We start from the raw sequence: 26,612 nt of genomic DNA, 5'->3' as shown, positions 1-26,612 counted from the left end.
TGTATTGTGTGTGTGTGTTTCTGTAGTGGGTAGACGGACATAATACATATTTCATATTCTGTATAAGAACGTGATAAGACTATTGTAATGGCAATCCTTCCCTTCAGATTTTGTTGCCCGTTACTTCACAGGTGGTGGAAGTGATCGTACGCAGCAGTGCACACAGAAACATGAAAGATGGATGTCCAGTCGTATAGAGCTCAGTTTTGCTGTATTTATTGAAGAGTTGTGCAGTTGAGATGAACATACCAATATAGAGATTATCCTGTTATTTTGTCTGCTGGCTGCATGACTATTATTATTATTACGACTGGACATCCATCATTCATATTTCTGTGTGCACTGCTGCGTATGATCACTTCCACCACCTGAAGTGAAGTAATGGGCAACAAAATCTGAAGGGAAGGATTGCCATTACATTCTGTAAGAACGGTGTGCTCCCACCATACCCTGTGTCTAGTTCCTGCCTAGTGCCCCTGTGTCACCTTTATAAGTGGTCACCTTCTACAAGCTGTGCCCCTCAAGCCCGCCACCAGGTGGTCAAAAATAATACTGGTAATAATAATAATACAAATAATGCCTCTCTTCTAATGGCTCCTACAACTATCATGTGTACGGTAGCCTACTTGATAATGAATGGGATGTAAATAACTCTACTGTACTTGTGCACATTGCTGCCATCTATCGAGCCTTCCAGCAAGTGCAGACATTTTACCCCCAAATATTATATCCCAATGTTTTCATAGAATTTAACAGTCGTGATAACTATAACTAAGGCATAAAAAATAAACTTTCTTTCTTTCTTTCTTTCACAAAAGGACCAGTAACATAGCCGCAAATAGACCAAAAAGGACCTAGATAATTATATTTGGAACATAAAATGAAAAGAATCACCAAACAGAATTACAACTTTTGTAAAGAAAAAAGGAAAAGGAAAAAAGCTATAAATTGCTATAAAGAAAAAAACAATTACTGAAATGAATGATAATGTGACACCCTAATTTAGACAGCTCCCAAACCTTTCAGCCCAACACCCAAAATAAACATCTATATGCAACCCAAACTTACAATCATAGATTTTAAATTTTTAAATTTTTCCATTGTAGGCCATTAGGCTATGCCCCATTGAAAAATTGTGTAATAGCCAATTTTCTACAACAATCTACAAATCCACAATGTGTGTAGGGTGCGACACATTGTTTTTATTTTTTGAAAATGTATGATTCTTTATATTTTATTTATTTTCTCAACTATTTTATTTATTTTCTCAACTTTTTTCTGGGATTATAATTTTTTCCCCCGAATCTTATGAAATAAATAAATAAATTGTAGGAAACTTAAAATAAATAAATACATTTGGCATTTAGCTCCTCGATCGTGACACAGAAAAAAATGGGTCCCATGAAGACTCCCAACCCATTTGGATTGGGATTTTGACCCAGGGGGTTTGGTACCATGTGTCGTGTGGGTCCATGATCCATCATAGTCAGACACACTACCAGTGTTTTAGTTTTAGTCATAGGGCTGTATTTTGCGTGTCTTAAGTACCAGGTCTTATTACCTAACTTGAGTAAACTAAAGACCTGGAGGCGTGATCAATGCCATTTGGCTATTCTGAGTGGCCACGCCTCCAGGTCTTTAGTTTACTCAAGTTAGGTAATAAGACCTGGTACTTAAGACACGCAAAATACAGCCCATAGTCTCTTCAATATAGTTTTCAATTAGTTTCAATCACATTTTAGTCAGCCGGAATGTTTTAGTGTTAGTCTAGTTTTAGTCTATAGTTTTTATTTGTTGACGAAATTGTCAATATATTTAGTCATAGTTTTAGTCATCATGGCTTATAGTTTTTATTTCGTTTTTATGTAGTTTTTGTCACTGAAAAAAAGTAGTCGACGAACATTTTTCGTCATAGTATAGGCTATTAGTCGACGAAAACAACACTGTAATGACACAATAGTGGCGGGGGTTCATCATGCATCATTCCATGGGTAAAGATGTAGCCTATTCCTTATTGTTACTCTTATCACACCACTGGCTACATTCCTAAAATGTGGGGGGGAAATCAGAGCATTTTACCAGTAGGCCTGTATATAGGCTAAGAGCGGGGGTATCATTTGGCAAGAACCACAATGTTTTTTTGTCAACTATTACAAAAGTAGGTTTTCCCTGCACCTACTGGACACCTCAAGTCGACTCATCTCTCAAAATATTATTATTCAGATCACATGATGCATGCATGCAAAAAAAAATCTGAATATGGCATGCAGGGACCACCTGCAATACCTCCGCGGACCACCGGGTGAAAAACTAATGAGAGAAGATTTATAGCTTCACGTCATCACAAGAACACTAGTGACTTTAATTAGTCCTTACGTCACCCCCCCAACCCCAACACACACACGCACACACACACACACACACACACACACACACACGCACACGCACACGCACACGCACACGCACATACACACGCCCACCCATCCGACAGAGGATGCAGGACATTGAAGACAAGGTGCCGAGTAGTAGACCGTCACCACTTTAATTATCTCTCAGTCTGTCCGCAAAACAAGAGAGTAGCAGAGCCAAGAACAGTCAGGTCAGGAATAGAATAGTATTGGATCTTCGTTTATATTTTAGGCTACTTTATTGTTTTACACCATTGTGCGTATTAACCCCAGCTATAGGGAGGAGGGGAGAGAGTTCATACATATTTGGGATTTCATTTAGACTCTTATAATTATTATGGTTCGCCACAAACACCCGCGAACAGCGCTGCTGCTGCGGTCTCATTGAAGGAGGTCCCACCACCACTAATAGGCTACTCGAGCAGGCAGCGGCGTATGTATGGGGGGTTCTTCCAACGTGATGGATATATGCTCCGGAGGATTCAAAGTTCTCCTTGTTGGAATTCTGGGTGAGTCTATTAAAGCCTAATAATGTTTTCTATTGCTGTAGGCCTACAACGACTGCAAAGGGACAATTCCCCCAAATGTACTACTAACATTATACAAATTATGCTCTCTCTGAATTCAATACGCATCAGTTCAGTATAACGGTGTCGCCTGCAGTGCTCATAAGATTGCGAACCGAACGAGTCTCTCATATAGGACAGCCATTCACTATAACATTTTCATGTCAAGGAGGAACGCCAGATATTAATTAGATTTAGATTGATGTTTTTGGCCACAGATCCGCATCTGAAAGGGTTTGTATGCGTGCCACTGTGCCAGGCATGCAGGCAGCCTGACAGGGTGTTTGCAGATTTTCTTGCATATTATAATTATAAATAGCATATTGCTGATTTTCTACTATAGCCTATAGGCTTAAGGTGATAACTAAACTGTTCCTAATTTTGCTGAGTGGGGAACCCCCTCAAGGATAACACCTGGCCTGGTGGTCCCCGCGGACCACCGAACCACGGTATAAGTATAGACCATCGTTTCAAACATTCGGTCGGGACCCATTTGTGGGTCGCAGACACACTTTTATATAGGTCCCTTTTTTGTTTCCTACATTTAGTATAGCCCATTTAATTATTAGTATTATTAACATTTTCAAAAGAACAGTAGCCTACCAAAAAAAAGCAAACATTTTCATTTTTTTTTTAAAGAAAAGAAAAGTAGGCTTGTGAAAATAGCCGATCTACAAGCTCACAACGCGCAAAGCAACGCATTGTGAGATTGTAGGCCTATATATAACTGCTATTTTCACTTGGGTCCCGGACTAAACGTTACATTTCTCGGTCTCGAGCAGGGACAAATTATAGTAATTGGGCCAGTGGGGCCATGGCCCAGGGGCTCTTGGCTCTCAGGGGCCCTTCGGGGAAGTTGGACCTCGTGGCACTATGTTTGACACCCCGGAAAAGGGCTCCTGGGGCCCTTCATTGGTCATTGATTTTGTTAAATGTAAGTAAAAAAAATCACACCCGTGTGAAATGAGGAGCGCTATATATATTAAAGTCTAACTCATGTTGATTAATGGTGATGTGATGGTGATATAAAAAACAACACAAACATTGACGTAAATTTCCCCCTCATTGTCAATGCGTTTACTAAACAAACGTTGACAAACATTAAACCCGTGTATACAAAAAGATGACAAAAACACATGGAAAAACAATCCGTCACTGGTCTTGAGCTAATACGTTTACGAACCACTGGCTATAGGCAGGCCCGGATTGCAGGGCCCCTTGCAAGACTATTTCAAATAGGCACCACTGTTGCTTCCACCGAGACCATATCCATTGGTCACCCATTTCACAGGAACCCCAGCTAATGTCTCTGGTCGTCAACAGTGTCTTCTCGGTGGGAGGAGACTCACACATTGTATATCCAGCCAGTGTTGTTTTTGGCAGCACATTTCTGCATGCAACCAAGTGTACATTTTTTGTCTATAGTTTTTATTTGTTGACCGAATTGTCAGTATATTTAGTCATAGTTTTAGTCATCATGGCTTGGTTTTTATTTCGTTTTTGTCAGTGAAAAAGTATAGTCGACGAACATCTTTCGTCATAGTTTTAGTCGACGATAACGGTTCATTCACGGGACAAAAAGTGACGGTCTTGATTGTGTTTTTGCATCTTTTGATTTTTTTTACTTTTGATTTAGGGCCCTCGGAGGGGTTGAAGAGAAGAAAGAAAGAAAAGACCGCAGACCAAAAATGGAATTAGAAGTTAAAACACTCTAAAATTGATGCCGACACATTATCTTTGTTGGGTTCTCACTCACTCCCGATTCGATTTATTTATGTATTTATTTACTTTACATGCTGAAGGTAGCAGAGAATAAATGTTGAGGTTCTCTCTGTGAGTAACAAGGATGGATACAGGTTCAGGAACGAGTAGGCCTGCATCAGAGGGACATTGCATGTGAGATGTTCTGGAGATGAAGCCAGAGGCTAGACTGAAATGGTTTGAACATGTACAGAGGAGGGATTCTCTCTCTCTCTCTCTCTCTCTCTCTCTCCCTCTCTCATAGTGAGTATATCGGTAGTAGGATGTTGAGGTTGGAACTGCCCCACAGGAGGGCTAGAGGAAGACCAAAGAGAAGATTTGTAGATGTAGTGAAAAAGGGTTGTGAGTTGGTGTGAGAGAGAAGAGGAGGAGGCAGAAGACAGTGTAAGATGGAGGCAGATGATTCGCTTTGACGACCCCTGAAGGGAAAAGCTGAAAGGAAATGAAAGAACATGTCTTTATTGTCTTACTATCATAAGTGGAATGTATAAGTGCCATGCTATACCGTCCGTGACAGATTGAGCTCATTGGTGGTCAGGTTGAATTATGGTACACCAGCAAGAACGTGTTGTGACTGCTCAGACAGATGCTTCCTTCATGCATGAGTGTCCAAGTCGTCGCTCCTTTACACCTGACAGGGGGGAGTTTCCCTGGTTGGACGTATAGCGCGTGGAAGGAACACGTTATTCGAATGCGGGGGTTAATTGGCGGATGCAGATGCGGGGGTGAGGGGGGGGTCGGCAGCGGCGATGCAATGTTATGTGATGCGATCTGATATACATAAATATTCATTCAATCTGTATGTATGTTTGACATCAATTTGCATGTTTCACTTTCAATCAATCTGTTAGGACGTGCAGGGCTGCAGCCTGCTGGCTATCAGAATCTTCCGATAGCGCCGACTGCTGACATGACACAATAATCCCCAAGTGTTTCATTAGCGCGACGGAACGTGACAAAATAGTCTACAGCTGCAGCTTGTTGTGCTGATGACAGGCAGCGTGCCGTGAACACACCCAAGACAGTAACGCGTAACACGTTGAAACAAGGTGGTAAAGATAACAACTCTACACTAAATGGAACAGAGCCATAGGCGGCGGGTGCATAAGGCTAGGGAAGGCTTAGCCTTCCCAAAAATTATGCTGGGTATTTTTTTAAATATATATAATATATGTGCGCAGCATTATAGAAGGCTATTGTGTTTGTGTGTGTGTTGTCGCTGCCCCCTGGTGATCGCTGATCGGATATAGGCTATACACTATACAGCAACTGGCCTAATCAGCATATGATTGACTAGCCTACTATTGGTATGTCTGTAAACCTCGTCCTTCCAGTCGCTTTGTAGGCAGCAAAGAGTAGCGCGCGCTGGTTTGTTTTGGGAAACAGCAAAACGCAAAATGTCTTTTTCAAGGCAAAGATAAAGTAGCCTAATTCAGAAGAAGAAGCTGTGAGTCGGCTGTCAGAACTCAGTGCCCGCACGGTTCACAGTTCACACCACTGCAGCAACACTGACACGTTCAGCGGAGTGACTGCTGTCTCTGTGCCGTCTAAGAGCCATGAGCCGCGACTCCCGGAGGGGCAGCAACACCGCCGGCCCGGCGGTGTTGCTGCCCCTCCGGGAGTCGCCGGGTAATCTACACTGACTGACTCGAGACTTGAGAAAAAGACGTCCAAAAGTCGTTGTCTGTGTATAGGCTAATTCATTGGTAAAAGTATGCTAAATAACTCATTTTTAGACCATCTGGGAAATAAATAAATCCGCGGCGGCGGCCTCGCTCCGCTCGGCCGCGAGAGTCCCCCCCCAACGCAATTCTATAGCCTACCCAAAGGTAAAACGCACCCGCCGCCTATGAACAGAGCCTTAATTAGTATCATCGGTAACACCTGTGGAGGAAGTATATAGGGAAGCGGCCCCGGAAGTTAAACCATTAAACCATTGGCGTGCTCCAGAGCTATACAGTATGTGTGTGTGTCCGACTGGGGTCGACACAAGGGCACGAGTTGAACAACAGCGACGGCTATTGTTCTCCGCCCACCACGTTAGTTGGCCACGTTAGGCTACGATTGACTGGGTCAGCAAAGTGAGCAAACCCAGAGTTAAATAAACAAACAAAAACAAAGCAGGAAGAGAACAAAGAAAGCGAAGAAATCTAATCGGGTGCTTCGTGGTGGCTTGTTTTTGATCCCCCCCCCCAAAAAAATATACTGTATATAGGCCTATAATTATATCTTTCTATGAGAACTGCCTCCTTGACTAAAAAGATTTACCATTTTGTGGTTGGTTTATATTTTATTATTAATTAATTATTGATGTTATATGTTAAGCACGATGGCTTTAATTTTTTTTAACTAATATGTTAAATATGATCAAGTGATGGTGGACGGATACAGCATTATAAGCTTAAATTTTGACTACAGACAACATCTCGTGTGGCAGTCATCATCAGTGAACCCTCTGGAATGCACAAACTGGGTCAGGTAAATTAGTATTCTGCGCGGCTGGGCATGCATGGGAATAAATCTCCAGTCTATGTGAACACAAGTGGTACAAGTGGACCCGAGACCAGATTGTACAAAAACGTATCAGTGGTGTGCAAACTCTATTTGGCCGCGGACACCCATCTGAAAATATTTTGTTCCAGGGACCCCTCAGATGCAAATAGAGTTTAAAACTTTCACTGGGAAAGAATATATATCAAAGATATACCGGTATGCACACATTTTCCCGATTTTTCAAAAATAGCAAATCGACAAGCTATTTTTAGGTATAAAGTATATAAAATAATGCATGGTTTAATGTGGTCAAAACGCTAAAGTGACCTATAATGGGTATGGGAATCCAGAACAGCGCTGGATGTACTTGGCATGGATGGATTGTGGGGCCGGTGTCCAGGTCCTCGGACATCGACCGGGAGGTCTGACCATGGATGGACCCGGCCAACCGCGGGTGCGAGTGGGAGGTCACCGGTTCAATCTCGGGGCAAATTCGAGACACTTGGCCCAGTACCCATGGGGGCGCCTCCAGTCAGCCGAGGGAGGGAGAAGTTGATTATTATTTTGTTTATCGACGGGGACAATGCACAGTAAATATATTGGCGCCAGAAATAGATTTGCTAGTCCCTGGGTGGGCGTTGGCAGTAGCAACTATATTTACAATTAAGTTGGGGGGCAGTTGGCGACGGCTGAGGACCTGTTGCTGCCCGCCTCACCCCCCCCCCCACACACACACACACACACACAACTTGCAAACCCAACTTTGTATCTTAAATAAATAAAGAAGAAAACCTGCATGAATTAAATAAAGCTGTAGGCCTACCCTGTATGTTTCTCCTCTCGCCTTGCTTGCTGCCCGCCTCACCCACACACACACACACACTCGGCCCAATGGGTCATGGGCCGTGGCCCAGTCAGTTTAGAGCTGGCCCAGTTTAACTTCGAGCCTTGTGCATGCACATTTCTGGTTAGTAAACCACAGCATGCATCCTTTGTTTTAAATGGTCCCCCAAACCGTTCACACACCTATCGGCCGGGGATGTGCTAATCTATTTAGATTACCTCGCTATAGTCGCTGCAGTGGCTGGGCTGTCAACTGTCAATATGAATGTGCAGCCTAAACCAGCCTCATGTGGCACTGGTGGGCTGGCATGCACATGGCTGGGTTAGCCTATACCTATCTCCGATGCGGTCCCCTGCAATTGTGCTGGCACGCCGGCACGGCACATATTTTGGCATTCGAGCGACACGTCGGGTTTATCCTTAAAACGACGAGATATGTAAAAGACATGGCTGTAGATTGCACTATAGCCTACCCGTTGGTTGGTAGACTTGACTATAGCTGCAGCACTGCAAATGCCTCTCCATCCATGTCATGGGAGTTAACTATTCTAGTAGGGGGGGGGCACTCATGCAAAACACTGTTTAAATGGCTTAAGCATCTAACTTGCAACATTGTTTTTAATTGCCCGATTTTAATTGCTTGCACACATATACAAAGTTCATATGACATGCCTTTACAAAATGTATTTTTTCCACATATATTATTAGTTTTATACATTTTAGGAGTGAAAACACATGTTTAGATGCCTGTGACAGCATGTCAAACAATGCTGCTCCGCTTGTGTACGACAGAAAAACAGCTGAGGACAAAGCCTACGCCTACGCCTTTTTGTCCTGGCACAAATTCAAGGTTTTGCAGAAATGGTAAATGCAGAAAATTGCAGTAAAATTGCGTCAAGAGTTGATAAATGAGGGCCATATAGGCTACACATCTATTTATGATCCTTTTTGGAAGGTTGATGTTTTATGTTGCACTGCCTGAGGGGGGGTGGTAGTGCCTGATGGGGGGGGGGGGGGGGGGGGGGGGGGGGTAGTATTTCATATTCTTTATGGCTGTAAGCACATATATCTCATTTTTATGTATCTAAAAAGGTGGTTAAAGGGTGATATAACAATTATCTTCAAGGGGAAAAGGCACGCTCTACTCAGACAGTTTTATATAGTTTCAGGCGTGTGCTATCTTTATTAATAAAGACTCTTACTCGACTGGAAGTGCGGATTTAATTCATTTTCAAGGTGATTTAACAACACATACTTTTATAAGAGCATGGCAAACAAACACATAATGACCTTTGGGGGTGTGTTCTAACTTCTAATTACATTTTTCAGCATTGCTTAGGGAGTTTTGCCAGGTTTTGTTTTCATGCAATAATTACCTTGAAATACATTTGCTCAAAATAGTGTTTGTGCCATATGGGTAAATCAAATCCACACTGAACAACATATTATGCAATGAAATAGCACCCAATTGTTATTCCCTTCAGGTTTGGTTATAGTTTGAGACATTTCTATGAATTATCGCTGGATTTCTGGAGTAGCACGTCTTCTCTTTAGAAATGGAATGAGTTTAGGGGTGACTGTAACTTTAATCTTCTTCCAAATGTGAAAGTATGTCATTCACGAGAATGAAATTGGGTGCCCTGAATAGTGGTAGCAGAGTGGACCCAGGGATCTCTTCAGCCTATATGGCTGCTCTGGAAGTCTATGCACGTCTACGTCTGCAGGTGAATCAGTGATGAGACTTTAAAGTAATGTGAAGTGGAGACGTTCTTCGCCTTGACCCCAAACCACTTTCGCTTCCCTTGTATACCGACTAATTATTTGCATTAGCTTGAAGCCTGCATCTGTGAATAATTAGTATTATAATAAGTTATGCATGGTCAGTAACTTAAATGTGCATAGATTTATGGGTTGACATATCCATCAAATATACCATGAACAATATTTAACTGTGCATAATTGTGCCACCATGGCTGCCATGACAGTATGTTGTCTGTGGCATAGTGGAGTCACTGGAATGTACGAGTAAGACGTGCAAACGCGGGAAGCGAACGCAGCTCGTACATATTTGGGTTTTGGACGTATAGCTGCTTTGGGGACTCCTTATATGGTGCCCCTTTTGTGCCCATATATCGAGCTGAGTGGACCTGGCCCCTTTTGTGCCCATATATGGAGCTGAGTGATTGCTGATGCAACACACTCCATATTTGGATAGCGGGACAGACACACAGACAGACAGACACACACACAGACAGACAGACATGATCTGCTAGGTCTCATAGTAAGTGCTCACTGCGTTCGCAATTATGCTACATGTTGTATATGGGTGCGTTCGGATATAGCGCACTGAGCGCACTGTGCAATACAAAGTAATACGGGAGTGCCGTGGCGCAGTCGGTAGCTAGCGCTGTCGCCTCACAGTTTCAATGGCATTTGTCCGAGTTGTGCCCTCCGTTGCTGCCGTCTAAAACTAGGGCGAAAGTCCCTCTCTTTGTGGGGCAGAAAACTGTCGCCTCCTTGTCATGACCATAGACTGTAAAAAAAAATATGACGTTTTGGTAAACAAATGAACATTTCTACAACTATTATTGTAAGGGTGGGCCTCACCCCTATACCTCTGAATAGCACAATGGGCAACCGGAAAAAGGAAGAGAAGACGCGTTATAAAATATGCTGTGACACGGCACAAAACAGATATTTTCATTAAACAATGTATTTGTGTTGCTTTTGTTTTGAACGATTCCCACGGTGCAATGCCTTCTATAACGACATGAAGCAGTGGTTTCCTGTCCTGGCCTTTGTTTAGATAGTTTTCCTACAGACTTCCACAACAAGAGAGACCATTGCAGGCCTACTGTATATAGCCCTGAAAGCCAAAATCATCCCCATCATCAATATTTCAGGTTTTCTGTTCACAATAGCCGTTGGAAATAGTCCCCCCCACGTTATGCGAGTGGGATTTCTCTGCAGTTCTTTCGGAGTGTGAGGGGAGGCACTGAGTTGATCATTATGCACTAGCAAAAAATCCATTAGCATAATTTGTTGCTGTTATTGTTAATCTCTGTCAGGGTTGACACTATATAGGGGCTTAATACATTAATGCTCAACTATATTTGTTGTTGTTGTTGGTTGGTGCATATAGCCTTTTCTCCTTTTCCTCCCGGCGTGGAGATGGCAACATAAAAAGACACTAAAGCCTATAAATGAATGCTCAACTATATTTGTTGTTGGTGAATGGTAGTGCATAGCAGTCTTTTTTTTCTCCTTCCCCTTCCTCCCGCCGTGGAGATGCTCAACATAATTGTATTTGATCGCTTTGTTGTTGGAGCATGCAATAGTGTTTCCAGTGTTGGTTTGTTCTGTAGTCTACTATCTTTTGTTATTTGTTCTCTTGATGGATAATTGGAGCCTAATACATGTAGCTACAAGTATAGGCTGGTGGTGAAGGCTTTTGTGTTGTTGTTTATTGTATATGTGGACATTTGCTTGCTACTATGGGTGGTGAAAAAGGAAGGGATGTCCGCACACTGAATTCTAGCTCCCAGGGAAATTCTTTATTGGTACAACGTTTCGACCTCTGTGGGTCTTCGTCAGGTATGAGTGTACAACATCAAGAGGCGTATTATATACAACAGCATATGGGCAGGTCTACAAGGAACAAGCTCTGTTGCAATGATGAAAATCAAGCTAGACACGCCCACCACATCTAAAAGGAGGAGGCTGCAATCAGCATGTATATAGGGCCTACCAAAATCTTTCGGAGGGGGCGTTAACATTATGTGTCACGTGGTATAGCGGCTGCCATATCTTCGATGGCATTTCTGGTTTGTTTACAGTCAGCGACTATCCGTGTGCGTTCTTTTTTTAAACGCCAGAGAGAGAGTTCAACAAACGAGAAACTTGCAAACTGACATCTCACAATGGTGCAGAGTTGCTCAGTATATAAGTGCAACATCAGGCGGTCAGATCGAGGGAATGGGAAAGAAAACGGCATTTTTCCTACATTTATCCTAAACAATATTATTTAATTCGTTCAGAGATAGATTGATAGCCCCCCGCGCCCCACACCCCCCCCCCCCACACACACACACACACACACACACACACACACACACACAGAGTGTCTCTCTCTCTCTCTCTCCTCAAAATATGCCCACAATCCTGTCGAAAAATTGAGTGCCCTCTTTGAAAAGCTGAAGGCTGATTATTCCCTGGAGACGGGAATTATTTTGGTCTCATCCTGTGGGCAGTATTTTTTAACCATGCAATGTTTTTATTTGGTTTGCAGCTTACCTTTAACTATGTCTGCACCTTTATACTTTTGGGTTCTAAAAAGTTGGCCTTAGAGCCAAATATATTTATATATATATATATATATATATATATATTGTGGGGTCTCGAGAGCGACACCCCACGCGATGGTAAGTGCGTTGCCAGGGCAACCAGACACGCTGTCAGACAGAAGAAGCCTCGGGCCGTTATAGGAACGCCCTCGGCCGCGTGATAGGGAATGTATACGTCCCGAATCTCCTCCTCCGCCAGCTTGAGCTGATGGATCGACCGCACCCAAATCAGCAAGCGGCCACACCCGTCGTATAAAAAGGAAGACTCAGTCTACGTCTGACAGCGGCTGGTTCACACACATACGCTCACGGAGGCACGCGCGACACACCGTCGGGGGGTAAGACGACACACACACTTCCACCGAACACACATTCATGTGAATAGCTCTGCATGTCTTAACTGTCACCCTCCTCTCATCACAGGCTCTTAGGAACGGTCCAGGGAATGTCCGAGGGACAGAGACAATCGGACTGTATGACTAAAATATAGAGACGGGAGTTCCAAGTCCGCGTATCGCGCTGTGGGAGGATGGCAACCCCGCCACAGTGACAGCGACAAGGAATCTACCCAGAACAAGGTCGGAAAGAAACCTATAATTCTTGATAACGCATTGAGTCCTGTCTGGCAAACAGGCGCTCATTATATACGCCGGATCGGCTTGACGGCTAGTGCTCTCTCGGAGCTGGAACCCGCTATAGGGGAGAAGACCCACCACAGTTAAAGATAAAGACCGATGACGTCACGAAGCAAGGCAGCGCCGTCACACCTTATCGTTATTAAAACCACAGCCCTCCAGTGAGGAGCGAGCTATCAGAGACTGTACAAACCCGAGTTGAAATCTAATCTTCTGTTCTCATCCTTCTCCAGGCTGGCGACGACGCCTGTGAAACTGTGATATTTTATATGGAATATAATTTATGCTGAACCTACGTGGGGTTTCTCCTGCATGCATCCTGTATACTTTGCTGCTAAACAAATAAAAAGCAGTTTGAAACTGCTGCAATCCCCTGTTCCGCCTGCTCCTTGACCACTGGTTCTCCACAATACAGAGTCCTTATAGCTTGACATGCCTATACATGCTGATTGCAGCCTCATCCTTTTAGATGTGGTGGGCGTGTCTAGCTTGATTTTCATCATTGCAACAGAGCTTGTTCCTTGTAGACCTGCCCATATATGCTGTATATAATTCGCCTCTTGATGTTGTACACTCATACCTGACGAAGACCCACAGAGGTCGAAACGTTGTACAAATAAAGAATTTTCCTGGGAGCTACAATTCAGTGTGCGGACATCCATTCCTTTTTCATTGCACGTATTTTTTGACCAGCACCTGTATAATTTCTGGAGATGTGCGCGTGCTTCCTGTCGATATGTGTCGATATATACCCTACTATGGGTGGTGACCTTGAAAAATAGAGTGCCCTCTTTGAAAAACTGAAGGCTGATTATTCCCTGGAGACGGCACTGGGCGAGTCTTCAGATTACTAAACTAAAGCCCCTCCCCAAACTGCTATGGTCCAATCACAGCTAAGCATAACATGGGTTAGACAAACCTCTCCACCAATAGTTTTCCTATATGATAAAACACCGTTTAAAAAAAAGAAATGCCACGCACATATTATTCCAGTTCATTCATTCAACCAATTCTCGGAGAGAGACCATTGAGGGAAAACCTAATTTACAATGATGCCGAGATTACATACAAACAATAAAAAAACAGTAATACAACAACAATTAGTTACAACAAACCGTTATAACAATTATATATTCAGCAATCAGTTAAAACAGCAACATATAGGTGATGGACGGTTATTGAGTAAATTCCTAAAATGACCAATATTGATGCCAGGGTATTAAGTTTAAGTTCATGTTGCAAGAGATTCCAAGAATCCGGTGCACCGATGCTGAAAGCAGCCTTTCCAAGTTCAGAGTTGGAAAAAGGGACCAGAAGGCATATATAGCCAATTACTGGAGCGAGTTACAATGCGACTACTAGGTTTCTGATGTAACATGGATGAAAGATATGATGGTATAATTTCCCGACGGGGGCTTTATATTATGAAGAGGTGCCAGTGATTATTGCGTCTTTCTGTCAGAGAAGACCAGCCCACATGATCATACTAGCCCATTCTGACCTGAGATCAGATTCATACGAGGTTTCCACTGGACACACACTGGTCTGATTAACCCATTCTGACCTGAGATCAGATTCTAAAAATGTCAGTCTTTCTTCGATTAAAAAAAATAGCAGACCTACAAGCTCGTAGCGCGCCACTCGGTGGCGCGCTATGAGCTTGTAGATCTGCTATTTTTCAATAGCTAAAGCATAACATGATGCTAACACCAAAATGGGTGCCAGGTCAGAATGGGCTAGGGTACAGTGATGAGTGTCGTAGCTGTCACCAGTAATAAACCTCAGAGCTGAGTGGTTAAACTGATGATTCCAGCGGCTTGAGTGGGGAGGCAGCTGCATGGCGATAGATTATGTCTCCATACTCCAGTACAGATAGAAATGTATAGCTTCAATAATCCTTTTCCTACAGATCATGGGGAAATTTGCTTTATTTCTATAGGGCATATATAGGAAGCCAATTTTCAGACAGTTAATTTAACCAGATTATCTACGGTATATGTGGTATTTTAAATTACATTTATCGTCCAGCCATATACCAAGATATTTATATTCTGAGACTCTTCTTTGAGCCATTGGTGGTGGTGACATGAAGATTGGAATAGTCTATGTTTTTTGAAGACCATGAATTTAGTTTTATTGTCATTTAAGCCCCATTCACATTGAAGAAGCAGAAGCTAGCTTCTGCTTCTTCAATGTGAATGGGGCTTAAGTGTTAGTTTAAGGTTGCTAAAAGAGCTTTGTAATGAGTTAAATGAGAGTTGTATAGCTTTTCAATGGCCAGTACAGTGGAGTCAGCGGTACAGTATGAAATGGTGTCGTCGGTGCATATGGATATGTGCATATGGAAGGCCTTGTTGACGGATTTGGAAGAGATTTTGAAGGTTTGGTTCAAAAAAATTGAACCAGTATTTAATGTGTTAAAATCCATGATATTTACATTGGAATGAATGAGCCCGGCTGGAAAGTGTCCAAGTGGGAGTGTCTAATATAAGTGGGAGAGGCCGAGGTCTTTAGCTATAGGTCCATTAATTGCAATGGGGAGCTATTTCCATTGTTTGGGAGCCAGAAGGGAGAAGAGTGGTATAGCTGGGAGTCATGTGGATTGTGTGGAAACACTAGGGTGACCATTGTCTTTGTCCAAATCAAAGTAATCCTGATTAATGATGTCGTTTCATGTTCTCTCGCTAATGAATTTAACGGAAAAACCTGCGTTACGGTATAGTGTCGGTCACTGGCCCGTTTCTACGCGATATGGGGTCTGCACAGAGACGTACAGTGGGCCTCCCGTCAGACAACCACACCTCCCCCACCCCATCGTTACGATGACATCATTCATATTGAGCAGAGAGAGAGAGAGAGAGAGAGAGAGAGAGAGAGAAGGGAGGGTGTGTCATATTTGAGAATTTGTTTGAAAGTAATTACTTTCAAACTAATTCTCAAATACACAAACAACACTAGACAGGCTACACATCTTCACCCCCCACATTCTCTATTCCTTGTTGACAATCAGGTTCTACAGTAAATGGTATTATTTATATCTTACATATAGGTAGAGGCCTCGTATAAACCCTTTGGGCTTCTAGCCTCAACCTGGCACTTTTTCCCTCATGTTTGTATGTATGTTTTATTGTATCGTTTTAATAATGTGCCAAATACAAATCTAATCAAATCACACTACAGGGGTCCACAAGGCGTTGAGTTGGAATGACTAAATTTACAATTTAGGCATTTAGCATTTGCTCTTAATCCAGAGCGATTTACAGTTAAGCAAGCAAGAACACTGGTAATACATCAAATACATGAAAAGAGTCATCAAGAATCATACGTAAGCTAAAAACCTAACATCCGTCTAACAATGGAAAATCTATATAATTAAACTATGCGGAGTGGCATGTCTACATACAATCTAAATTACATAAATTGAGCCTTAATTTGCATATAGGCTATGGCAAGTGCTACGCCTACGGACCCTCGTAATCAGTCTGAGCAGGCTGATTGAGGGGAAAAAGGAACAGCGAGAGGACAGAGGTCATTCCACTTCCAGTAACAGGCTGAAAACAAGAATACATTTAAGGCATCGATCTGCAGCTTTTCTCACCATTTGAGACATAATCAAAAAGAAAGTATACGCACATCTCTAAAAAAAACGTTCAGGTGCTGAACAAAAAGATACGTACAGGAAAAGGAGAAAAGTCCGCACACTGATTTGTAGCTCCCAAGGAAATTTGTATTTATGTAAAGGATGACAATACGTTTCGATGTCTTCGATGTCAGGTACAAATCAGTGTGCGGACTACATCTCCTCTTCTTGCTAACAATTTGCTCACTTCAATTAAGATCCTGTAGTACCGTCATCAGTGTGAAAGAACTGAGCAACCAGGTCTATATGAAAACAAGCCCGAGATCTACAAGCGCACAATGCATCGCAATGCGCAGTGGCAGTACATTTAGATTTTAATTTTAGTCATAGTTTCTTGAATAGTTTTAATTTAGTCTTAGTCACATTTTAGTCACCTAGTGTTAGTCTTGTTTTAGTTGACTAAATACCATAAGATTTAAGTCGACTAAATCTACAGTTGATTTAGTCGACTAAAATGTATTTTGGCGGGCCTTGATGCCGCCGTAATGACTGTTTTTACACTTGCTGAAAATGGCAGATCTACAAGCTCACAACGCGTCGCACTGTGAGCTTGTAGATCTGCTATTTTTCAGCATGTCCACTAGTCCCTTAATAACATTTAAGTCTAGTTCAGCATATTTAGTCTTAGTTTTAGTCATCATAGCTTAGTTTTCATTTAAGTTTCCATTTAGTTTGTCAGTGGAAAAAGGTAGTCGAACATTCTTCGTCTTAGTCGCTGAAAACAACACTGGTTTTGTAAAGCCTCTTTTGTATTTCATTTAGCTAAAATGTTTTGTCAATCACACTGTAGATGTTATTTAGTAGGTTTTAGTTAACCGATTCATAAATAATAACCCCGGTCGAGTGAGAAGTTGTGCTCATCAGAAAAGAAAGTATAAACTAAAGTAAAATAAATAAAAAAGCTGCTGCAATTCTGAACAGTCGTTAAAAATGGCAAGGTCTTATTCCGCAAAGTAGTACACAGAAAACCCATCATTACGTGATTTTAATTCCTGTAAAGCACTTAGCTTGGGGGTAGGACGATAAGGAGCTGTCAACAGAACACACCCACCAGCAAGCTGGTGTCTATCTCTTAAAGATGCAATAATGTAACTATTATGCTTTTTTTTTTTATTATTATGCTTTTTCAATCCTTCTCATGCCAAGGTCCAATATTAATTCTGCATTTAATGTACTTGCAGAGAAAAGCTTTTGCACACCTACTGTAGACTAGCGGCTTAGTGGGATCTCTATAACTATGCGTATACAGTACACTACGGCAGGGGTCTGCGACCTTTTTTAAATGAAGTGCCATGTTTTTATTTTCTAGATAGTCAGTGTGCCATATCAACATTAATTAATTTTAAAATTCCAACATATTTTGCTTGTCCACAGATATGAAGTTTCTCCTATTTTTTTTAATATTTTCTTTCACGTTATAATGATCATTAGAGTCAAGGCAATAACAGAGTTCAGTTTTAATGAATGTAGAATGCAGGATGTAATTTATACAAAAATGTGAGGGACTTCATTTTTTTGACTGCATTTTTTTTAATAGTTTATTTAAAACCAGAAATACTCTCTCACACACTTGCCAGTGTGCCAGTGATCACCCTCCTTTGTGCCAATGTTGGCACTGGTGCCTAAGGTTGCCTACCCCTGCACTACGGGGTGCTATGTCTACATAAAAATGCAATTTAAATGACATAAGTTGAGTCTTTGCATACGCCTGTAAGGTCGTCGAGGCTAGGGAAAGTGCCACAGCAAGTGCTACAAGGGCTATAAGATGGAGTCTGAACTTTTGTTTTCAGACTACGGCGGAGGATAATGATTTGGAGTGAGTCTGCAGTTCTGATTGCAATGGGAAGTGCATTCCATAGTTTTGGAGCCAGAAGGGAGAAGAGTCTGTGTACAAGAGAACAGGCAGCTTGTCGGTCACTATAGATGCCTGAAGGAGGTCTGCAGTGACAGAAACATTTGTTCTCTTGTACCGAGCAGATGGACAGGTGTATTTCATTCCATTTTATTATACAAAATGTACTAAAAGTACCAAAAGGAGCTAAAGTACTGGAATACTGTATGCAGAATGCCCCGTTTCAATTAAAAAGGTAGTCGACGAACATTTTTCGCCTTATTTTTAGTCCCGAAAACAACACTGGCGACGCGACGTGTTGTGAGCTGGTAGGAAATCTCACATCCCAAAGCTTTCAGACAATGTGCAGGGTGTGACGGATTAAATAACACCACAAGGGTGAGCTTGTTATTGCAGTTTTTTTGATGGTTGTTGAAAATGTTTGACAACAGGGGCTGGTTGTTTTGTCAATCATACTGTAGATCATGTCATTTAGTAGGTTTTAGTTAACCGATTTTTAAATAATAACCCCGGTCTTGTACTTCCCGTCGAGTGAGAAGTTGTGCTCATTAATCACAGTTCTTGGAAAAGAAAAGGAAAGGAAAGGAAAGGAAAGGAAAGGAAAAAATAAAACTAACTAAAATTAAAAAAAGCTGCTGCAATTCTGAACACTTGTTAAAAATGACAAGGTCTTATTCCACAAAGTAGTACACAGAAAACCCATCATTACGTGATGATTTTAATTCCTGTAAAGCACTTAGCAGCTGCTCTGCTCTTGTCGTTGAATAAGATGTTCTCCACACAATAATTTAGCTCTTGAGTGTGTCAAATTATAATAATATTAAAAATAAAACGCTTCTAAGAGAGATCAGACTTTATTAACAAGATAGTAATGGAACATTATACCTCACGGTTTTGGGGGGGGAAATGGAAGGCGGGGCATTTCAGAGTAAAATCTGCTTGGCACTCTAGTGCCTTTGTTCTGAAAGAATCCCCGGCAAAATACGTTTTAACCTGCCACTCATGCCGGGAGCCACGGGTTAGTTTTAACCTGCCATGCATGCCGGGAGCCACAGGTGAGCTGATTTACAAGCCGTTGTGAGCTTGCAGACTGGTGTCGTATGTATCCAGGAATCAATAATTCATACTATATCGTACATGTCTGTGAACCAATTGTTGGAGTCTGGTCTGTCTGCAAGTTTGAAAAGCAATCACGCATAGTCAAGTACCTGCATGGCTCTGCTAGGTGTGATAGGAAATGTAGCATACTATTGTCTCAACGAGAGCTGCCACTTGCAGACATCACTCTGTATGCATCTGCTATTTCTATGTTAGATATCTCTATCACACCTAGAACCCAACTGTTTGATGTGACTCTGTATATAATGTCTGTAAATACAATGTTAGGGAGTCTTGGCTGGCCGCAGCAGCGGTCAGTACATAGGGCCCTGGGCTCCACGCTCAGGGTCTAAGGCAAAGCGTTCTGTCTTTCATGGCTTGCCTTTTGTTGCAATAAATGGTCAACTCTACACTCCGGTTTCACCTCTCTGCCTGGTTTTCTTCAACTGATCGTTCGGTGCTTTTGACTGCAGTTTGCTCAGCCTTTTTCGTCTCTAGTAGATTTAATTAGTCAGTGTAAACAAGGTGATGAAATTACACGACACTGGCTATTTACGCTATTTTGTCACATCTTTGAAAGAACTATACAATCAGTATGACAAGTTGTACCGATATCACATTGAGAACATATACTGTAGGCAGACAGTGAATGATAGCAACGTTATAATTCTGTGTAACTTTCTGGAAAATTCTAGACCAATTAACTTCCAACTGGTTAATTGTAATATTATTTCACTATAGCTAGAAGTTAGACCAATGACACATGGGATGTTTAAGAATGACTATTCGGATTCCTAGAGGTTAGGTTTCACACTCTCCGCGTGCAGTTTAGACAGCTGCCAGAATTCTGTTCAAAATCTAATCCAAAAACAAACATCTTCTCATATGGAGGTCCGTATAAATGGGGGGGTGTCCCTGACATGAACATGAGAATCACTGCCTGCTAGCACTGTTGATTTCCTACACTAAAACAAAGACGAAAAATGTCTGTTTAAATACAAATTCAAAACTAAGCTATGACTAAACTACTAAATATATTGACACATTTGTCAACAAATGAAAACTAGACTAACATGTTAGGGAGGGACATTGTGGAGAAGAGATCCAGTTGTATGCTAGGTTGCATTCTGAAAACTAAAACAGAACTAACACTGACATTTCTGATGACAAAAATATGACTAAATCTAAATGACATTTTACTCAAAAGACTATGACTTAACTAAATCAAAATTTGCTGTCAAAATCAACACCGCCTGCTATGGACACATTGTTTCCAAAATTATCAATTGACACTGTAAGGACGGGTTGGAAGTAGTCACATCATTATTAAATTTGCTTTGTCATCCGGCTGCCATGTTTAGTGGTCAGACGGAGGGAGGGGGCCGTCTCAAGCGAACTTGAGCCAATAGAGACACGTACTCACCACCGAGCAAAAGTCTTATATTCAGGCCAATAGGGGTAACTAAAACATTTAAGAAAATCTTAATTTGTATTATACAGTGTTGTGTGTGTGTGTGTGTGTGTGTGTGCGCGTTCATTCACGTTCAAAGCAGCTCACAGTGGACACTTTTACACAATTTTGTTTTCCTCATACTCATTGGTCCTCCTGTTTTTGGGCAACACGAACAGCTCTAAAGCCAACAACAGATGGCTAGCTGCCTCCCTGCATGCTGAAGACTGGCTGTTGCGTTTACGCTCCAGTTGTAACGTGTACAGAAAACCTCCTTTTGTCTCTGGAAAGCCCCCGTTGTGACCCCCCACCTAGCCAAAGCCTTTCAAGACATGCCTCAAGACATGCCTCTGAGACATTTCTGTGTGTGTGTGTGTGTGTGTGTGTGTGTGTGTGTGTGTGTGTGTGTATGTGTGTGTGTGTGTGTGTCTCTCTCCATCATAGCTCTCCCCTGCTCTGCCTAAACTCTCTCTTCCTGCTTTTGTTTGCCAAGTAACCCTCTTGCTTTTTTGAGTGGTGCACACTAATGACTGGCTTTGTGTGTCCCTATGTGTCTGTCTGTCTGTCTGTTTGGGGTATGAACAGCTGTAATACCACTGGGTGACCTACAGTGGCACTGCTAAGCAGCCTACAGGCCCATTCACACTGAGCAGTGAGCACTATACTGTTAACTATAACAATACAAGTATAACTAACAATAAAACTGTACAGAGTACATTACAGTAACTACCACAATACAAGTATAGTTGTGATTTTGGTGTGATTTTGTTATACTGCAAGCATTCTCAACCTTTTGAATTTCAAGGACACCCAGTTTGATGTGACACGGAATAAGCAGTCAATATGAAGTAGTAAGTAGTAATGAACAATTACTATTAGTAAATAATCACATAAATGGAGCACAGAGAGAACAGTGTAGTTTAGTTTTAGTCATAGTCTCTTGAATAGTTTTCACTTAGTTTTAGTCACATTTTAGTCACCTGGAATGTATTAGTGTTAGTCCAGTTTTAGTCGACTAAATGTCATACTTTTAGTTATTTTAGTTGACTAAATCTACAGGTGATTTAGTCGACTAAAATGTGTTTTGGTGGGCCTTGATGCCGTCATAATGGCTGATTGTATATACTTGCTGAAAATAGAAGATCTACACGCTCACAACGCGTCGCACTGCGACCAAGTGTAAAATGACTTGTCTTTTACTTATACTGGATCTCTTGTCCACTAGTCCCTTCCTAACATTTTAGTCTAGTTTTCATCTGTTGACGAAATGGTCAACATATTTAGTCTCAGTCTTTTTTTTTCTTTTCGTTTCCATGTAGTTTTTGTCAGTGAAAAAAGGTAGTCGACGAACATTTTTCACTGTAACACTGTAAGCAGCAAAGTGAAAATAGCAGCTCTTCAAACTAACAATGCCCATGGGTAAATATAGTAACTTTGCTTTTGCTTTGCCTGTGTAGATCGGCAATTTTCACTACTTTTGTGCCACAGGGTTGTATGCTAAAGCAGAACATTCATTTACGCAGAGGGCCTTTGATATCCCCCCTCAGAGACATTAATGTTTGGGCCTTTGATATCCCCACTCTAGTTAAAAAACATAAAAAGAATTAGTGGCCGGTGGGGATATGTTTTATCCTCGTTTCAGGTCAGACTGAAGCGATCTAAACCTCCCTGGTTACTGCATTCTCATTCTGCTTGCTACCACTCACTGCCATAATAGAGAGTTTGCGCATGCATAAAGTGAATGGCAAATCGAGTGGCAAAGTGAGTGAGTGAGTTTAACATTGCTTAACGTTGTTTAATGCAATCATACTGGACTATTTTTTGAAAAATGGGTTAGGGTTAATGTGTCGCGAATCTTTGAATATATATTCTTTCAGAGCGAACATTTTTAACTTAAGTCTTTGCTTCTGGGGGAAGCAAAGCCGTTCCTGGGGCTATGGATGTTCCGGGGACCCCCACATGGTCAACTCTGTCATTTCTCGACCGTTTCGGACGTGGGTCCCGCACGCCGGGCGCGTTCCTGGGGGTCTGGATGTTCCGGGGACCCCCCCGCACAGTACACTACAGTACAGAACAGAGCACTGTAGAGTACAGTAACTAACTATACAATAAATGTTCACACAGGTGAACCCTTTGAATACGTTTTTCGAAAACTTAGGTCAGGATTTAGAAGGCGTTTTTTTTTTTTTTAATCGGCCTCAGTCTTAAATGGGTTGATGAATAATATAATCCAAGTCCTTCCGACTGAAATGCGTCTACTTCTGGGAAATGTGGACCCGAGTATGTTTCACATTATGTTCCTAATTTGGGCAAAATGTCCTCACGGTTTTAACCCTGCTGGCGGGTGCCAGGAATAGATGCATACTACAAGGGACCGGATGTTTGGCTGACATGGCGTAGAGTTTATTTCATCCTTCCATATAGTTATAGTTGCAGTCTGGCTGGGTTCAGGGACAGGGGCTTCCATCTTTAAATAGCCCTACAGAGAGGGTCAGCCTAGCTGCGCTCTCTCTCTTTGTATATCGCTGTCGCTTTTATTTTCCCTTTGGGGCACACTCTCTTTCCTGTATATGTCTTTTTAGCAGCACTTCGGGTCATCTCAGCGTGATGTGCGATAACAGTGTTTTTTTGTTTTTAATAGCATAACAGATAACAGTGTTTTTTCCACCACAAAAGTGGTGGAAAAAGTATACCCACACATGTTTTACTTATGTAACAGTATCAATACTGCAAAGTATTTATACGGTAGTACTATTACAAGTAAAAGTCCGGAAATTCAAAATGTACTTTAGTAAAAACCAAACAAAAGTAGGCTATTAGTATCAAAATCTACTTAAAGAGGTTATGCCGTGCCCCCCCAAAAACATGATCATCAGGTACTATGATTATACTAGGAGAAAGTATGTATGTAAACGGCGTGAATCTTTTCTACGTCCGAGCATAGACATGGTAACGCCCCGCCTGCCTCCGATTGGCCTACAGACACCGACATGGCAACGCCCTGCCTGCCTCCGATTGGCCTGCCGGCCGCACCAGACTTTCCTCCGAGGTGGAGGATACATGCTGGATATAGTCTGCTATACGCGAGGTTACTCCGTGGTGGGAAATAATACAAGTACGATAAGAGAATGACAGCTTGGCACGCGTGACAGCAACTCTTATTTTTGTAGAAGAGGCCAAGAGGGGGGCGCGTGCAGGAGAGAGATGACGTGGAAGAGGATTCAGATACAGAGGAAGTGTATACTATACTATACTGCATGAAAACCACCCAGGATGGAGAGCCGTATATACACAAGGTGGAAGTGAATAAAACCGAAACTGACTTTTGAGATTGATACAGGCTGCAGAGTCAGTGCAATGAATGAGAAATTGGGTGCTTGCACATATGCACACATGTCATCAACGCATGGTGTTGTGTGCTGGCACACTACACACTCCGTTTTCCTTTCATCATTCATTTTTTAAGAGCCTGCCCAGGGACTATACAGATGAAATTTAGCTTTGGCTAACTCTGGCCCATTTGTCCCCGTCAAATAAAAAAATAAAAACTATTTGAGGAGCTGTGGGAGGAGAATTAAACTTCCCCAAATGAAACCATCCACACTCAAGCTGAAGGGTTACAATGGAGAGCCCATCAAGGTAATTGGGGGGAGGCAGAGGTTGACTGTCAATTATGCGGGGCAGGTGAAGACATTGTAGACACTGGTGGTGGTAAAAGGAGGGCCCACTTTGCTAGAGAGAGGATTGGCTGAACATCCTGAGGTTGAAGTGGGATGTAACTAAAAACGGACACTACAGGAATTAAGTGCTCAGTGAACATGAAGAGGTTTTCAAAAGCGAACTATAGGCCTGTTGAAAGGCATGGAAGCAGTACCAAACGGGATGTGGTCCCTCTAAGAAGTAATACAACTACAGTGACCTTGAACTACTGGACTGATTCTTCTATACATCCACCGTTGAGAATGAGATATCACACATGGGACCATTTTGTTCACTCTGTCTGGGAGTCTGATAGTGCATAGTAAAATTGTAAATAGATTGAGTACCAAACAAGCTTTTACTGACTTCCTCCGCCATTGTTTTCGTATTTCCCAACGCACCCGCGTATACTATTTTTCCGTTGAGTCACATTCTGTCTCCGTCTCCTTTATAGCCACGTACTCGCTGGGTCTGGAGCCCAGCGGTGAGCCGGGGGTCCCCGCCAGTAGCCCGCCGGGGGTCCGGCCTGCAGGGGTCCCCAGAACGGCGCTCAAGTGCAACGAGTCTCAGCTGCTGTGGGAGATGGAGGTCTGCGGGGAAGGCTTCAAGAGGAACATGGCTCACATAGACTCGAGGCACTGGTGCAACCTCACATATTTCATTAGGTAAGGAAGTCTTAATTTAATATTTTGTTGATGACGACACACATTCCATAGCCGATCTACAAGCTCACAACGTGTTGCAGTGCGACAATGTGTCGCAGCACTAGAACTCTATAGATCTGAAATTTTTCCCGGCCATTGTTTGGCTGTTTTCTACCGTTTCCAATGGCTTTTTAAGTGTGCTCACAAGTATAGATACTTAACAGTGAGTGTGTGTGCGTGTGCGTGTGCGCGCGTGCGTGTCTCTTCTCCAGAGAGAATGTTGGCACAGTATCTCTGCAAAATCACAGTTGAAATTCAGACCACATTGTCTCCCTCCTACTCCTACAGTCTCTGCCAGCCATCTATGAGATATCCATCTAATCGTGCAAACATTACAGGCACACTGCCACCGCCACCCCCCCCCCCACCTTTTTCCCCTCACTGTATAAGTTTCTTTTCCCTTTTTACCTCCTTTATGATGAAATCCTGTTCCGTTCTTTGACTATATAGAAGTGTCCGTTTGTACGTCTCTAAATGTTTTGAGGAATTGATAACATTTGAGTGCTGAATCTCTGTCTCTCTCTCTCTCTATTACTCTGATGAATTGAAACATTTGAGTGCTGAATCTCTGTCTCTCTCTCTCTCTCCATTACTCTCCAGTGAATACCACCTGTTCACCAAGTGCACGGAGGACAAGTCCAGGGACATCAACTGCTACTGGCCCAACCCGCTGGTGGAGAGCAACATCATCCTCGTCCACAAGCACTTCTTCGCCAACTGCACGGTGGAGCGCGCCGCGTGGGTGGACCCGCCCGACGACATGCTCGCCACGCTCATCCTCGTGCCCGTCTTCCTCACGCTGGCCATGATCGCCCTGGTGGTCTGGTGCAGCAAGAGGGGCGACGTCATGGGCTGAAGAAGAGATGAGAGAGGGGGCTCGACCTGTCCTGTCCTGTCCGTCGATCTTCAACCCCCAACCCCCCCCCTCCCCGCTACATCCGTTTGCGAACTTCACATGTGCTGCCGTTCGTTGGCAACAAACAGAACATTGTCAGTGAGAAAGGGGGACATTTGCCAATTAGGACATAATGTCAATTCACCCTTTGTGTCGGCCTTCTGATTGGTCCCTAACTGACTTAACCAGCAGGCTCTTTCTGCCTGGTTGAATTTGCTAAAACAT

At 42.5% G+C, this 26,612-nt stretch overlaps 1 protein-coding gene across 1 annotated transcript; it reads left to right on the top strand.

The window, feature by feature from the left end:
• Nucleotides 1–2,523: 2,523 nt before the first annotated feature.
• On the top strand, nucleotides 2,524–26,454 carry LOC308336255 (receptor activity-modifying protein 3). Its single transcript, XM_080793565.1, has 3 exons — nucleotides 2,524–2,917; nucleotides 25,243–25,453; nucleotides 26,093–26,454. The coding sequence occupies exons 1-3, from the start codon at nucleotides 2,848–2,850 to the stop codon at nucleotides 26,346–26,348; spliced, it is 537 nt and encodes a 178-aa protein (XP_080649691.1). The 5' UTR covers nucleotides 2,524–2,847; the 3' UTR covers nucleotides 26,349–26,454.
• The last annotated feature ends 158 nt before the right edge of the window (nucleotides 26,455–26,612 follow it).

The sequence above is a fragment of the Protomyctophum bolini genome (genome assembly GCF_963924005.1).
Source record: "Protomyctophum bolini genome assembly, chromosome: 21".
Taxonomy (NCBI): Eukaryota; Metazoa; Chordata; class Actinopteri; order Myctophiformes; family Myctophidae; genus Protomyctophum; species Protomyctophum bolini.
This window is presented reverse-complemented; position numbering and strand designations above follow the sequence as displayed.

Bases quoted from the DNA above. Each gene is read 5' to 3' on its own strand.
- LOC308336255 (XM_080793565.1), top strand. From the start codon at position 2,848: ATGGGGGGTTCTTCCAACGTGATGGATATATGCTCCGGAGGATTCAAA. The intron at 2,918-25,242 runs GTGAGTCTATTA...TCTCCTTTATAG, and splicing joins TCTCCTTGTTGGAATTCTGG to CCACGTACTCGCTGGGTCTG. The intron at 25,454-26,092 runs GTAAGGAAGTCT...ATTACTCTCCAG, and splicing joins AACCTCACATATTTCATTAG to TGAATACCACCTGTTCACCA.